Source organism: Mastigoproctus giganteus, chromosome 2, assembly GCF_048544385.1.
Source record: "Mastigoproctus giganteus isolate SK-2022 chromosome 2, ASM4854438v1, whole genome shotgun sequence".
In the NCBI taxonomy this organism is placed as follows: Eukaryota; Metazoa; Arthropoda; class Arachnida; order Uropygi; family Thelyphonidae; genus Mastigoproctus; species Mastigoproctus giganteus.
In genome coordinates, this window is record NC_143576.1 from 7521117 (window position 1) to 7537971 (window position 16855).

General features: G+C 38.6%; 1 protein-coding gene across 1 annotated transcript; it reads left to right on the forward strand.

Annotated features, from left to right (window-relative positions):
* Positions 1-8323: 8323 nt before the first annotated feature.
* Positions 8324-16404, forward strand: LOC150089143 (uncharacterized). Its single transcript, XM_090388024.1, has 2 exons — positions 8324-9847; positions 15616-16404. The coding sequence occupies exons 1-2, from the start codon at positions 8447-8449 to the stop codon at positions 16162-16164; spliced, it is 1950 nt and encodes a 649-aa protein (XP_090244150.1). The 5' UTR covers positions 8324-8446; the 3' UTR covers positions 16165-16404.
* Positions 16405-16855: the final 451 nt, after the last annotated feature.

A 16855-nucleotide genomic window follows, 5' to 3' on the forward strand; every position in this document is an offset into this window, starting at 1 on the left:
AGCTGGCAGATCTGAACCAATGTAAGCAGGGGTCGAGGTGTGGCGCCCACACCACATGGAAGAATGCCGCCCATCTGTGTTAACAGGCAATACTAAGTGGTAGATGACTCTCATCAACCGGTGCAATACCACCACTTTCTTATTGGAGGCTTGAAGTGGTGGAACCCATGTTTAGTCTCCAGATCTAAGTTCCCGTCAACCCTTCCCCACCTATTCCATCATGCAGTACGACTGATGACTTTTGAGGTTATGATGAACATCATGGCGAGATTCAATCTTCCTTACATTTCGAGGGTACAGCTCTAAAACGGTGTTCGCAGGCCGGGCGCTAGTTAGTACACCGGACCGAACCTATTGGTAACTCTCTAGGAGGCTTCCGGATCAGCTAATGGATCTTGCTACTTCTACTCTGCCAGATAGTGACTGGAGGGAGTCCGAGTATTATGTATGCGGGGGGCATTGTTGAAGATAAGAATGTACCTTCTTACCATGTGTACGCCATATCCAAAAATTTCATTACTTCATACAGCACGTACCCCCGACTTTTTCTTACTATTGACTACACCATGAATTGTCAAATCCTGGTTCATTTCACAAATATACGTGGTCTCAATTCTAATCTCAACGATGTCCATTTCCACTTGCACTCTGCCAAACCCTATGTACTTTTTCTGACAGAATCTCAGTTATCGGTTGATTCAACTACTGCTCATCTCAGTTGCCCAAATTATTCGCTGTATGTTTCCTTTCGCCTCAAAGGTGGTACTTGTGCATATGTCCGTTCCGATATTCCCTGAAAGAGACATGGTAATTTGGAACCTCCTCTTTTCGATCTTCTCTGGCTTAAAATCTCTCTACCTCATTGAGTCAAATTCATCTGTTGTCTCTACCGCTCTCCCAACTCCGCTAATCACTTGGAGCTCTTTGACTTCCTCTCTTTGCAACTTGACTTTCTCCAGTCCAATTTTTCTAACAGTGAGGTAATTTTCCGTGGTGAGTTTAATGTCCCTAACTCCAGCTGGCTTCCGTTTTCTAGTCACACCGATCCAGCTGGTCGAGATGCTGAGGCTTACTAATGACCTTACACAGATTGTTGATTTTCATATAGGGATTCCGGACAGTCCTAACCATACAGCCAACATGCTTGATCTTTTTCTAACAAACAACCCTTCAAGTACACGGTCGAAGTCAATGGTGATTTAGGCACCTCAGATCACAACTTGGTAATTGTCTCTTTTCCAATGGAGCTTTTATCTCATGGCTATTCCCAACCTCGTGTTGTTTGGCATTACAGAAAATGCAAAATGGGACGACCTGCGAGATTTCTTTTCTTCTTTTCCTTGGTTGGATTACTGTTTCAAAACTTCTGATGTCAACGTTTGCTTAGATCGCATCAATGAAATTATTCTTGTACGAATGGAATCCTTTATTCCACACTCCACTTTAAAATCTCGTCCTTTATCTAAACCTTGGTTTTCCAATAAATGTGCTAAGGCTGTTCAAGAGAAGAATATTGCATATCGTAATTGGCTTGTTTCCAATTCTTCAGTTTCATTTTTTGCCTACACCAAAGCTCGCATCAATTGTAAAGCAGTTATTAATCAGTCCAAACTAGAGTTTGAACAGGCTAAGAGTAGAAAACTTGCTTCTTGCCCTAATGGTAGCCGAGCAGAATGCTCGGCTACCATTAGGGCAAGAAGCTTTGGCAAGAGACCAGAATGGTCTCTTGCCAAAGCTATTGGCCGCAACTTTTTCCAATCTCTGCTCCCACCTCTATCAAAACCAGATGGTTCTGTTGTCACTTCGGCCAGGGATAAAGCTGACCTGCTAGCATCCCATTTTTCTTCCAACTCATGTTTTAATTATCTTGGTAAAACACCTCTCACCATTCCTAGCACGCTCCATTCAATGCCTCCTGTGGTCTTCCGTCAAAAGGATTTTGATGAATCTTAATGCTAAGAAAGCTCCAGGTCTCGATGGTATTTCTCCACTTCCTCAGAATCCCCCCACTACCATGAAATATTGTTCCCACATCTGGGGCGGTGCCCCCAAAACCTCTCTAAGGCTTCTAGATTCCATTGAGAAGAGGGCAATTATGTTAATTAATGACTCCTCTCTGACAGAATTTCTCCACTCGCTGTCTAATAGACGTACTGTTTCTGCTGCATGCCTCTTCTACAGATACTTCCATAGGCACTGTTCTTCTGAATTGGCTTATATTATTCCTGATCTCTCTCTCTTTCAAAACAGTCCGAACACGTGCAGCCACCAGCCAACATCCATTTACTGTCCAACTTCAAACTCACAGAACCAACTTTTCATCTTCCTCGTTTATTCATTGATCTGCCGTTTTCTGGAACAACCTTCCTTCATATATCTTTCCTGAAAATTACAGTCTACAGAAATTCAAGTCTAATGTCAACAAATATCTTCTTTCATCTTCTCAACCTTCAAGCCAAGCACGGTAGCAAGTACTATAGGTTCTAATACCTCTCGTTTTTGGGATTTTTATAATAAAAAAAAAAAAAAAAAAAAAGAGTTCAGTGCTGGGCCCATTGTAGTTTTCATTATTTATTAATGATATTGGTATATGAGGATTAATGTCTAAGTTTGTAGTTGATACAAAGGTTGACTGGGAGGTTAATGACAGTAATGATGGCATGCTACTGTAAAAAGATTTTTTAAAAAAATAAGGTCGATGTGCTGTGAAATGGCAGTTGAAGTTTAGCATTGACAAATTCAAGGTACTGCACATGGACAATAGTAATCTCAGGGTAACTTATCAACTGTGTTGAAGTACGCTCAGGGTGGTAGAAAATGAAAAAGATCTGGGGGTAATCGTGCAGTCAGATATGAAATTCTCTGAGTAGCGCAGACGTGCTGCCAGGACAGCTCATGGAGTTTTGTCAATGATATACAGAAACTTTGCTAGCAGGTATAAGAGATGATTATCCCTTTGTAGGCCATGATTAGGCTGCTTCTAGAGTAATGCATACAGGTCTGGAGGCTTCACTTTAGAAAGGATGTAGATTCGCTTAACGAGTGCAAAAAAGGGCAACCAGGTTGGCGGAGGAAACAAAAAGGGTGTCGTACCTATAAAGGCTTCATTTCTGTAAATTTCAGCGTCTGGAGACTAGGCACCTGCGGGGTGATCTATTTGAGATGTTTAAGGCTTTGAATGGATTGAGTAAGCTGAATGTGAATGGCTTTCTTCCTCTTGCTGATGCTACACATATGAGGGGGCATAAATTTAAGTTGAGGAAGGATGGTTGCAGGACAGATGTGCAGAAGTTTATCTTCAGCCAGCGGGTGGTTAGTTGTTGGAACAGGCTTCAATCTCCTGTTGTGGAAGTGAATGGTTTGAATAAATTCAAGGAAGGACTAGACAAATTCTTTGAGGATAAGGACGGTGAAGTTATGGAATGAACAACGTCCAAGCAATATCCTTAATTTATTTTGGTTTTTAATTCACTATAATGGTATTGGATATGTTAGCCTTAGCTGGCAAAGACCCTTATTTTTCCAAGAAAACATATCAATGCTCCGATCCATGATTGCATATCAGCCAGCAAGCAGACTCGATGACAAACTAATACATCTATTGGCTCACACTGGATTTTAATTTGGCGAGGGGCCGAGAATAAGAGCCGCTGCTTTGGCCTAGAAAAAAATTATTCAGTTATTTCGTTTTCCGTGCCGATCGAATCTGTTGGAAAAGGGTTTGGATATGAAGACCGATAACTATCCCTTCTCCTATTGTGATGTGTGCAGGGAATACCCCCTAGATATAGACAACCTGTTGGACTTTTCTAGCTATGAAATATTAATTAATATAGCATTTCCTTAAAAAAATAGTTGGCAGGTTTGATTGAGTGGTAAAATGACAGGTAAGGAGTAAAAATTGTTAGACTGCAATAAGCCTTTGAGAAATATAGTAAAATAGCATCAGCCAATTATCTCATTCGAAAATTTAAAGAGGTCCCCATTGGTGAACTCACCGAAGCGGGGCAGGAAGAAGAACAGAATTTGTTGCTTCATCACTTGATAATTTCCAGAAATCATATCCATTGTGTAATTTTGATATTCTTTAATTTTCATTTCTATGTGTCGTTGACATCTGCAAGAATTTCTCATTAGTAAAATAATAAGAGGAGTTTATTTTGGTTTTTACATTGGAAAGGGAGGATACGGATACAAAGTCATTAAACTTTCTAAATTTCACGCTTACCCGGGATTCGAATAAAATACAATTTAGCATCTATCGAAAACCTACAAACACCGGTATGCTTCTACATTATAATAGCTATCACCCGTTCACCTACAAAAGATCGATTATCTTTAATCAATTTCTTAATGCCTACAAATATTCAACGACGGAATCTGCTTTGGACTCAGAAATACAAATATTAACTAGCAGATTCTTAAACAGGGGTTATTCCATTACCACAATAAACCGAATTAGGATACAAGCTAAGGATAAGATACAAAATACTACACCAATCAACAATAGTAATATCAAAAAATACTTTATTTCTGTCCCATATGTTGAACAGTGGCACAAACAGCTTAACAGATTCTTTAAAGATACCGAATTTAAAATTATAGCTAGGCCAATACGGAAGTTACACACTATACTGAACAATCGCTCGGTTCTTTCAGCGTTCGCAACACAAATTAATGATCTGGTACACAACATTTCTTGCGGTGATTGCGACTCGTCTTATCAGGGTTCGACCCGATTTTCTCTTAATATTCGTGTAAATCAACACGAAGCCTCAGTTCGTGCTTCTCGTTCAGCAGCGTGAGAATTAGCCTTTCATGCCATTAACGAAAAACATACTTTTTTATTTAACGAGGCCAAAATACTTAACGTTCAACGTAATTATACGCGACTATTAATTGCAGAAACCGTTGAAATTAAATTACACGAGAATTCTGTTAATGTTCGGCGGCCATATTTGATCTCCGATGCGTGGACCTTTACGCGCATGCGCGAAGACGAATAATCTCTATTTAAGTATCAGGTTTGACCCGATTCGGTAATTTTCATTCCTGTGATCACGACATACGGTCGAAAAGCGTTGTCAGCTTCAGGAAGGAAAATCGGTTTTGAATATTTTCGTTAGATTCTTTTAATTGCGTTATTTGATTTTTAATTGTTTTAAATTGATTTGAATTGTGTTAAATTGATTATTTAAATTATTTATATTTTACTCTAATGTACCGGTAAGTTGTCGATTTTTTCGTTTTTTCCGTTTTAATTTCTGGAGGGTATCATACGGAAGTGTTCTACGCACTATATTGAGGTAAACTCCTCTTATTATTTTACTAATATTTTTACTAATATTATTATCAACGTAGAACATATTGAGTAGTACACTCTGATTCATACTATCTAAAGAATTTCTCATGTATCACACCTCTCGATCTCTAAACGGTTTTTGAGTTTTAATGTTAATTTATTGTGAATGTCGGGAATCTGTCGTTTAGGGGGAAAAATTAAATATTTTTTTAATTGCAGACAGTGCAGAATTTTAATTCATGACTTTGCAGGGTAGGCTAATGCAAAAAGTATTGTGACTTAAAAATTAGAGTATTTATTATTGAATAGATCAAAAAAGATTCTACATAAATTATAGCGATGCAGACATTCTTGTTACAAAGAAAAAATCAATAGCAAATATCTCCCTACAATAGCTAAGAAATTATTATGTTATACAGTGTAATTGGTGCTCCTTTCTTCATTCTTCAGTTTACTTAGATTTAACCTAATATTAAAAACAACGCTAAAACGAACAAATAATTGACACACCATTATCTTGGGGTGATTGAGAAATATGATCGTTTAATCGGCAGAATGGAGCCATCGTAAAATCACTTTAGGCGATCTGATGGTAGTAGTAGGAGAATGTGTACAAGAATACATTCCCACTGTGTACAAGAATACATTCCCTCTGATAGTGGCAAAGTGGCCTAAGTTACGTGCTATAAGTAGTAGCCTTTTTTTGATCTGCGCTAGCACAGCTGGTATAATCACCATCCTACCCATGCCGGGTGGAAAAGGCCTGAATTCGAACCCATCAAAGACCCGAGGAACTTTTATGGGTTTTTTCACAGCGTGGCTGAGTTAGTCAGTCTCAGGCGTAGTTTTTTTTTTTTTTTTTACTCCGGGAACTCGGAAACTCGCGCCTAGAACCCTACAACAACCAACCGACCTAAAATCTGAGTAATGGAAGATTTCAAGGCAGAGCAAATTTCGTTATACTCCATTGTGTTCGACGTGATGTACGTGCTACAGAAACCGTGAGAGAATTTTCAGAAGTTTACAGAGACAAGTGTTTATAGAAAACTGTAATATTCGAGTGCCACAGATGCATTACAGAAGTTTGAGAATCTGAACTTGACTATTTGCGGCCTAGCAACCTAAGAATTCCATCACTCCAAAGTAAATTGCAAAGCCCAGGAGATTCTGGATGAAAACAGGAGAAACATACTCGGTCATTATTAAAGGTGGCGAATCTGTGCTTCCTAGATTACACAACATTTGACACCAGATCACAAATAAAAAACAACAAAAACAAGAAACTTGAAAGTGTGCAGAGAAATGCTAATGCGTTTTGAATCTTCCATTATGAAACTCACAAAGCGAATTACACCCATGATAAAAAAAAAAAAGAAAAAAAGTTTCGTATTAGGGCTATCCAAGAATAACTCAATTGCCCGTGTGTAATATGCCCATAAATTACATGTTTCTCTTGCCCATTACCTGATTTGCTGGAATAAAAATTCGAGTTTCCGGGGGGGGAAGAGAAACTTACATGTACTCTTGAAACTAACTAACTCAGAATGGAGTGAAAAAAATGTCCATAAGAGTTATTTATTATTATTATTAGCTACATGGTACAAGGAAGCCTGAGGCTTATGCTGCACCAGCAAAAAAAAAAAAAAAAAAACTTTCGAGTTACCCTGAGAGAGAGAGAGAGTCAAAAGGAATCAACAAGAAAGATATTATCCGGCTCAGGACCCTGAGCGTGTCGAGCCCATACTCACCAGATGTGAGCCCGTGAGTTCCTTATGTCATTGACGGGAGTCAAACCCGGGTTTTTACTACTCGATGTGGAAATGATGATCATTATAACCACTGTGCTACCTACGCGGACTACACCTCCAATACATAATTTAAGGGCATTTTGCAACTATCACATAACATATCAGAATTTGCAACTGTGTTAGTATATTTTTGGACGTACACTCTCCTCTCATCTACTGGCAGCTTTCCCAAATTTAAGTGGTTGTACGGTGGCGCGCTGCTATTTCGCGAATTAATTGACCAATCGTATAAAAAATAACGGATAACTGAAACCCCAGATAATGCACAAACTAAAAAAAAAAATAATAATAAAACCTCTCGTGAATGTGCAAACACATAAACCTCTCGTAAATGTGAAATACAGTATTATGTTCATATAGAACAGCTGACAGTTGATATAAAATTAAAATACATAGAACTTACTTTTTTCCCCTTGGTTTTACACCCTGCAAATGGTACTACGTGATTTTCGAAGTATTATATTGTCGCTTTAGTAATCGAAAATATGTGGAGGTGAAAAAAAAAAAAAAGAAAAAGAAAAAAAAGGATAATCATTCAAAACGGTGGAAAGCATAGTAAAGGGTGCGATAAAGAAAATGATACCATAATCGTATAAACAATAAAAGTGCCATTTATAATCTTGCCATAATATTTTTCTTTCATTGTAAGTCAGTAGAGTTTAGAAATAATTCGGTGTACTGAATTGTTTGTCAAAAGTATTTCGTTCAAAGGAAACTTACAAAGCGTTAATAAGGAAAATCGGCCAGGACTTCAAAATATTTTCTTTCAAACAATATTCATTGTAATTAGATTTTTCTGCATACAGTTTTAATTCCAAGAGTGAGAGAGTTTCTTTTCTTTTTAAGTGTCACCAACAAAGCTGAAATTACGCAATTTCTAAGACTTAACTAGAAATTGGAGAATTAATGCAATAGTCTTCGTATTGTCACTTCAGCCGATCTAAACACGAACTTTACTGTTTTTGCAGATGGCTGTATTTTGTGTATTAATTGCTTCCTCTTTCTCCGGGTTGTGGGTTGATACCAAGAAGCGTTAGGCAACTCTCAGATATCGCCTGTGTTTTTCGGTCGTTAACAATTAACAGATGACCCCAGAGGTGTGACGCCTGCTCCTGCGATATTTGATACTCTTGCAAAGAAAGCTCCATAGTCTAAGGCAGCCCGTTAAATGGGCTAGCAAATACGACGCCAGATTATTTACTGGTTACTAAGAACTTATGACCTCACCCATCCTACTCCAAAATTCAAGGGAAGTGCACACACTCACATCGTCATCAACATTTCTTTTCTGGCTCCGTAACGATAGCTAGCTCAGTTTCTCGCGCACGACAGTAAGATGGAAAGCTCTTTATTTTTACTGTGTTCACTTCTGAGCGCTCTCATGTTCAAGTCCGATGCGGCTTCAGTTAAGAAGGATAACACATTGACTGACATTTATACCACCGTAACGAAGATTGAAGAGCTTTTGAGGAAAGATAAGTTTCAAGAATTTACCGACACTATCCGCATTGACTCGGTGTTAAATCGGATGGATGAAAAGATCGACACTATCCTTCAGAAATTGGATTTACAACAAGATGGCAGCAGCAGTGAATTGTCGAGGCACCTTGGTGGTAATGCTGATGGGGTCATTATACGACTTACAAGCTTGGAAATGACCGTCGAAAAGCTACAGAGCAGTTTCGCAAAAGTAGGCAATAATCTAGAAAAGTTGGACGATGTAGAGAAAAGAACCACTCAGATGACTGATGACCTCGATTACAAACTGCGAAAGATGATGAACGTAATTACTTCGCTGTATGAAATGAACAAAGAGATGAAAGCTAACATTAGTGTCCGAATGGAACATGAAGTTAAGAGCGACCTCGGTAGTCCGCGAAGAACTGAATTCCTTCTTGAAAATTTAGACGAAATGGAACGAAAGTTTAAAGAGCAACTCAGTGTCCTGTCAGCGCAGCTCCAAAATGAACTCCGTAGTTTAAAAACTGTAGCCTTCAGTTTAGCAGAGAGCTGCAAAACGCCAGGATTGGAAGAGACACCGGATTATAATGATGAGGAAGACGAGGACGAATATATTTACAAAAAGCCGTCATCGAGGCAGCCGGATTCGCCTCGCAGAAGCAGCAAACGTAATCGGAAGACAACATCTAAAGATACAGACAGTCTGCTGCTTCAGCAGACATTAGAAAACTTTTGGTCAAATATTAGTCGCTATACTGAAGAAATCAAGCAACAGCTTCATCAAGGTGTAACTCTACTTGATGAAAAGTTAGAAAAACTGAACGGCACATCATTTTCGTGCGAATCAAATCAAAGTAGGGGAGGATCATATGTACCAAGCGTACGAGGAACTACGCCTTTTCATTTGCCAATAACACCTCAAGCCTCAACCACAAAAGGATATCCCTGGTCGTCTGGGTATCCTAACTACGGCTCGTCTTCAGATACGTCTTTTCCTGTTCCTGAACAACCAAGTAAAGAACATGTGCCGTTTCCTCCTCTTTCGTCCACGCCGGGTAGCGATTCTGGAATCTTCCAGTCGCCTGTGACTTCCCAAGGTCATCGAAAGCAACCCCAAATCTCGTGTTCATCCACCGCATTAGTAGTGGCCGGGAAATCATGTGCTGACCTAAGAAAAGGTGGTGCAACGTGTGATGGACCATACATCATATTTCCAGGTGGCGTTCGCGCAGTTCGGGCATTCTGTGATATGACAACTGATGGAGGAGGCTGGACCGTGAGTAAAAGTTTAAATGTTCTTCTTGTACTGGATATGTTAAAGATAATGTTGTACAGCAATTAATGCGCTTAGCGTTTTAATATTCCACATGTACACCAAGCTAGATGGTATCAACAATATCAAGCAAACAGCTTATTTGAATACCTATCTTCGTAAAAAGCGTCAATAACAACTCAGAAGCTGCGCTGTCCTACTGCTTGTTTTGGCCTGCGATTCATCATCATCATCAGCCATTTTCAATCCACTGCAGGATGAAGGCCTCTCCAGCAACTTTCCAGTTCCTTCTGTTTTGAGCACTAGCCATCCATTTACTACCCAAAAACTCATGAATTTCATTTATCCATCTCTGCCTTTGTCTTCCAGGTTTTCTTCTAGCTCCTCTTTGGTACCATTCTGTTATTTTCTTAGTCCATCTGTCATCATGTCTTCGAGCTACGTGTCCTGCCCAAGACCATTTTAGTTCTTTAGTTTTGATAAGAATGTCCTTTACTTGAGTTTGCTGCCTAATCCATGTGTTTCTCTTCTTATCTAACAGTCTGATTCCCAATATAATTCGTTCCATTCTTGGAACGAATTATATTGGGAATCAGACTGTGTAGTTCTCAGCTTCTCTTCCATTCTTTTGGTGAGTGCCCAAGTTTCACTTCCATAAGTCATGGTGGGGAGTATACATTGATTCATTATTTTACGTTTCAGACAAACTGGGATATTGCTCTTCAGTATGTGACTATATTTCCTGAATGCTATCCATCCAAAATTTATTCTTCTCTTGACTTCCAGCCATTTATCATTATTACAGCTAATAACTTGTCCCAGATAAGTATATGACTCCACCTTTTCAATTACTGCTCCTTCAATCATTATTTCCCTTTCCGTGGCATACTTGTTCATCATTACTTTTGTTTTAGCCATATTCATCTTTAGTCCAAAATCCTTACTAACTGTGCATAACTGATTAAGATTTTCCTCTAATTCTTTGGGATCGTGGCTTATGACCACAATTTCATCTGCAAATCGTAAATGGTTTAGGTACTCTCCGTTCACATTGACTCCTTTCTGCGACCAGTCTAATCTTCTGAAAGCTTCCTCAAGGGCAGCAGTAAACAGCTTCGGAGATATTGTGTCTCCTTGTCGAACTCCTTTCTCGATTTTAAATTTGCTACTGTCTTTGTCTAGTCTAATAAAGGATGTAGCACTCTCATATATTTTCTTCAAAATCATAATATATGGAATATCTATGCCTTGTCTTTCCAGTGCCCGAAACATTGCCTTATGCTGTATGGAGTCAAATGCCTTTTCATAATCCACAAATGCCAGGCATAATGGTGTTTTATATTCATTTGCTTTCTCCATTAGCTGTGATATTACGTGAAGGTGATCCATAGTTGAGAATCCTGTCCTAAAGCCAGCTTGCTCTTTCGGTTGATTCTCATCAAGTATTCTTTCTAATCTGTTAGTAATGACCCTTGTGAACAACTGATGTAGATGTGGGATAACAAGCTAATTGGTCTATAATTTCCAATTTCTGATTTATCTCCGTTCTTATGCAGCAAAACTCTGATTGCATTATTCCACTGCTTAGGCGTCACACCTTTTCTAATGCACTTTGCCAGTTTTTGTGTTATGTCTCTTCCTTCCAATTTTAACAACTCTACAGTAACCTCATCTTCCCCCGAACCTTCTGAGTCTTCGATTCTTTAACGCGTGTTCTACCTCATCAGGAAGAATATCGGGTATGTCGTATACACATACCCGATCTTTGCAATCCATCTTTCCCACTGCTGGCATCATTCCCCTGCTCCTTGTATAATTCTCTGTAGTAGACTTCTGCTATTTGAATTATGCCTTCTCTGCTATTTATAAGTACACCATCGCTATTCTTCAGTTTCAGTATCATTTGTCTTTCTGTATTACTGCTCATGGCTGCTGATTTAAACTCTTTGTTTTCCCTTAATGCTTGTTCTACTTTTCTTGTGTTAAATCTTCTTATGTCCTCTCTGAGTCTCTTTCTAATGGCTTTGCATAACTCAGTATACTCAATTTTCTCCCTGTCAGTGTTTTTCTTGCTCTTCATTTGTCGTCTTCGGTTCATCATGACAAGTGTTTCTTGACTGATTTTGACTTGACTGCGATTCATATCTCATCCCAAACTTGAAAACTTTCCTAGAAATGCATTTGCACTTGGGACTGTATATATTTTCTGAAGGTGTAGAGAGTTTTCCTATTCGAAACACTGGTTTTACCATCCACTTGCAGTAGAGGGGACTGGAAAATTTTACATGGGGCTTCAATCCCTCGCCAGTAGCACAGTGGGTATAATCACAGTCTTCCCCAGACGGAGATTATATCCACTGTGCTACCGGCGTCAAGGATGCTGTGAACTTTTACGGGTTTTTTTCACAACGTGGCTGAGCTAATCGGTCTTAGACAAGGGTAACATTTTTTTTTTTTTTTTTTTTTTTTTTTTGGAAACGCGAGGTTTTTCGTCCAAAAAACAGCAAATCGGCCGAAGAATGCACACAATTATGAACAATATGTACACTGACGTCTCATAACCTCAGTTACCTTGTCGCATCCACCTAACCTACTCATTCATTGTTTCAAATTCCTTCAGGCAGCCAGTTTCCCCAAATTTTTAATAAAACGGTATTAATTGTAACGGGATTTTATTGTATCAGCATTCCCGTTGTTATTTTCCAATTCGAATCTGGTGAGAGAGTGACTCGTCAGCTACACGTTGTAACTTAAACAGTTCCGAGACCAGTGCTAATAACTGACGAGAAATTTCTCACTTCTGGCTTAATTTTGCGTCCTCTTAACAATTCAGACTCCACCACTGTTTTCTTTGCTTATCTTTAGCCAGCCAGCTTGGTTAACAGAAATCTTAGTAGTTATAAGTTAGGGTAATCCTTTAGCATAATAATAAAAAATAAATTACCAGCTAATTTTCATCAGATTTAAAGTTAATTATCAACTGAGTATAGACTTCTTTTGTGTCCCATCCAACTGGTTTTGTGTCTCCTGCACAAAGCAACAATTTGAAATTACACTACTCGTCATGTCATTGAAATTGGCCTACCTAGAAAAAATGGATGGATTTATCTAAATATTCGCACGCTAACTATGATATATATGGCCGTAAACGTTTCGGGTGTCCAGCTGATTGGCGCAGTAGAACGCTCAATAACCAGACTGTTATCTCCAGAGCGTAGAAATCTGAAAGTGCAATTAAAACGTGTGTAAAAAAACATTAACTGGAAAACAAAACGGTGAGCAAATCACCATCTAACAGTGGGCAGTATTTTTAACACGAGTAAAGCACGTGAGGCGCGCGGTAGCCTAGTGGTCAGGCGCGCGGGTGCATAAGTACACGTGCCTTGAGTGACTGCTGAATACGGTGCTGTTTCTTGTATTCTGTCTATCTTGTGAACTCCTCTGACCGTTTGGTCGTCCCGGAGTATAAACAGAAAATTTATTTTATTATTTATTATGTACAGTTGAAGAACTGAGAGTTTGGGGACATGGAATTGTCCAACAGCTGGATGGTCAGAACAGCAAATCACGTACGTGCGGGTTGCAATGTTCTCGAATAGTTAGCCGCTATTGGCAACAATGGGTATCTTCGTGTACTGTACTCGTACACTTGTCAAGGTTCTGATGGAATCCAAAGAACTTAGGGGATCGGCAAATCTGCCCGACTAACGACAGAAAACAAACCTGTCACAATCCTTCAGATATCCAATATGCTGATAGGATTGTTCCGTCTTCGGAACAAAGTACACATGGATGGCATCCGTGCTGTTAATTAAGAACGATTGGTGCAATTAGAGATAGCAAAATTAGAGGAAGCGGTTAGAAGCTCTGACATGAAATGTTCAGGGTAGGATTTAATGCTACAGTATTGCGAGTGAAGGGGAATCATTAAGTAACCAAAATTTACTTATATTTTCGGAATTTATTGCTAGAGTATAATAAAACCGACGAGGTACACAGTGACAAGTTTTTGTTCAGTACAAATGGAATGGAAGACATTCGTAATAGAAGTTTGTGTTCTGAAATGTAAAACAGTTTTTTTTTTTTTTTTTTTACAGCGACAAAAGTGAGTGAGAATGGATTTCCCAAATTCAGAGCGGATTTTTATAGGCTTAGCGATGTCAGAACGTGCAGCAGAAGTATTCTATAATTATTACTTTATTCCTTAAATAATAATGTTGCGATTTCATGGAGTTCTCAGGATAAATGTCTGTCGGGTAGCAAAGAATTTCAGTAGATTTTTTGACAAAGAAAGCGAGAAGCACTTGGCATCACTTCCCATATGTTCACTGTTAGATGTGTCCCATTTTCGATCAGCTATAAACATTCGGAGCAGCAGCTAATTAGTGTCACCGCCCTCTAGTCTACTCATATGACACAATAAGCAGGGGCGCTCAACCTTTTTTGTCAACATACCACTTAAAAAAATTGGAAAATTTTTGCACCATCACAGTAATAAATCATAAATTATGTTCCCATGTATTTGTATTTAATTTTCACTTTTTTTCATCTGGCACAATTAGGTATATCCTTAGTGGTACGCGTACCACAGGTTAAGAACCTGTGCAATGCATAAACAACATTTTTCAGCAGTGCATATAATCAATATAGTTCAGTGGTTTTGCTTAATTAAGAAACGAAATTCTGGTTGCTTGTTTGTTTTATGATTTCTACTCTTTAGAATCGTTGACCCTCATTATGATGAGCATTTACGTTGGTGCGAAGTTTAGTCAACACCACAAGCCGAGACCACCAGTGGCGGATTCAGGGTTGGGGCACCAGGGCACGTGCCCACCCTGTCATTTTTTGGAGAATATACACCAATCGTTTAAATTCCCTTTAGCTACAAAAATATATTTTTTTCATTGTTAATTAACATACTCGTAGGATTTTATCTATTTTTGCATTGTGGCTCAGCTATTTTCTTCACAGAACCCTGATAGGTTCTGTGAAGACAAGCTCTACACAAAGGAAATCCTCAAGAACTGCTACCAGATAATGAATCTATGATACTCACCTGCTCCTGGACATGACTGACTGTTTTTTTTTTTTAAACTTGCTTATTTGTATATGACAAAGACTTGTCTTCATGCAATCATATATTTTGTATATTACTGTATATTTTGTATATTTAATCCTGTAAAAGTCTCGGATCGAGCACTCATGTACTCTTGTTTATTGTACATTGTGTTCCTCGCACCTTAGTCTGTAAATATTCACACCCTTCTGGCACAGAGACGTCCAGGGGTGACCCAAGGTTTCTTGGGAAATGAACTGATTTTAATAATAATAATAATTTTCAACTGACTACAGTTGGCAAAACTGATGTTAATGTGATCGCCATTCTAGTGCACAAAATGGTGCCCATCCTGTCATGACAGAACACTGTCATTGATCCCTGAAACACTTGCATTATTAATATCGCCTTAAGGAGTATAAAATATCCCGTCGAGGCGAAATACTATCTTTAATCTTTGTTCTTTCTTCTTTTCTTATTTATTTTTTTTTTTAAATTTTGGATAGAGTATTAGGTTCCACTGATAATCACGCCACATTTTAGTTAAATTACTTTTGCCTAGAGTTTTAGCTTTATAATAAAGATTATTTTGGTGTTATGTACTTTATTACATTAAACATTTTAAGAACTTTTCTGGCTATCCCAACATGTTAATCACTCGCATTTTCAGAGATAATGGTTTTAACTGTTGCCTGTATTTTCTGTTTTTTGTTAGGTTATCATGAGAAGAGGTGAGTTCGGAGACAAACAAGTTAGCTTTCATCAGAACTGGGAAGGATACAAACACGGATTTGGGGACATCGAGGGAGAATTCTGGATTGGCAATGACAACATTCACGTTTTGACAACGCAGCAGCCGACAACTCTGCAAATCGACCTCGAAGCGTTTGATGGAGATACCCTCACTCTCACTTATGACTCGTTTTTCATCGAAGCCGAAAAGAACAATTATCGCCTTCGTTTGGGACGATACGTGGGGAAGTCAATCCCTGCTGCGAACACACTTCGTAGTCATCACAACAAGCCGTTCAGCACGTACGACCGCAATAACGACAGTCCACATCAGAACTGCGCCGCTACGTACAAGGGAGGGTGGTGGTTCAACAAATGTTATCACGGCTTCCTCACAGGAGAGTACTTCCGCCCAGAGGCAAGAACGGACAGGTGGAGAGGAATTCTGTGGTACGACTGGAAGAAAGACGAGCCCCTAAAATCTGCTGTAATGAAAATTAGGCCGAAGTATTTTACTGAAAACGAGCAATGAAAGAAGAAAGGAAATGGTGGCAGCATTCAAGTACGAAACTAAATTGTATCGTCAAGAAATTAAGTTTGAACCTATACAAAGTCAAAATGACAGAAAAAAAAAAACTGCTTCATTCTCTTTCATGAGCAGTGGCGAGTATTTAAAATAAACAGGCCCACGCCATTAAAAATTCAATACACTGCAATAAATGCTCGTCCCTGACATAATACGATGATTAAGTATGACTATCGGAATAGTAGTTGAAATCTGTGATCTAGTAAATGGAAATACGGAAATTGTTTGTGTTCTTGTTTAATATCAACACACACACTAGTCTCTAAGTTGTGTACTTGTTTTTATTTATATATTTTGTTTATAGTTGTTTTTATTAGCACGAGTTGGAAACTGTTCACATTATCAAAAGAAAAATTTTAAATAATTAACGTATCACATAGGATGTCCCAAAAATAATGCACCCCCGTACTTTTTTTAGTGGTTGAAAACAGAGCAATATGTTATGTTTATATTATTTTTTAGGTAGGCAGTAGGTAGTTATCACAAAATATATCATTAGTAGTGGAACATGATGCAAGAAAGCAAAGCTTATATAATACCAGCCAAGAAGAAAATAATAATAATAAGAAGAAATAAATTTAGTCACTTCCTGCCACCTATCTAATATGTCGAAGCCTTTTTTACATTTATTGAAGCT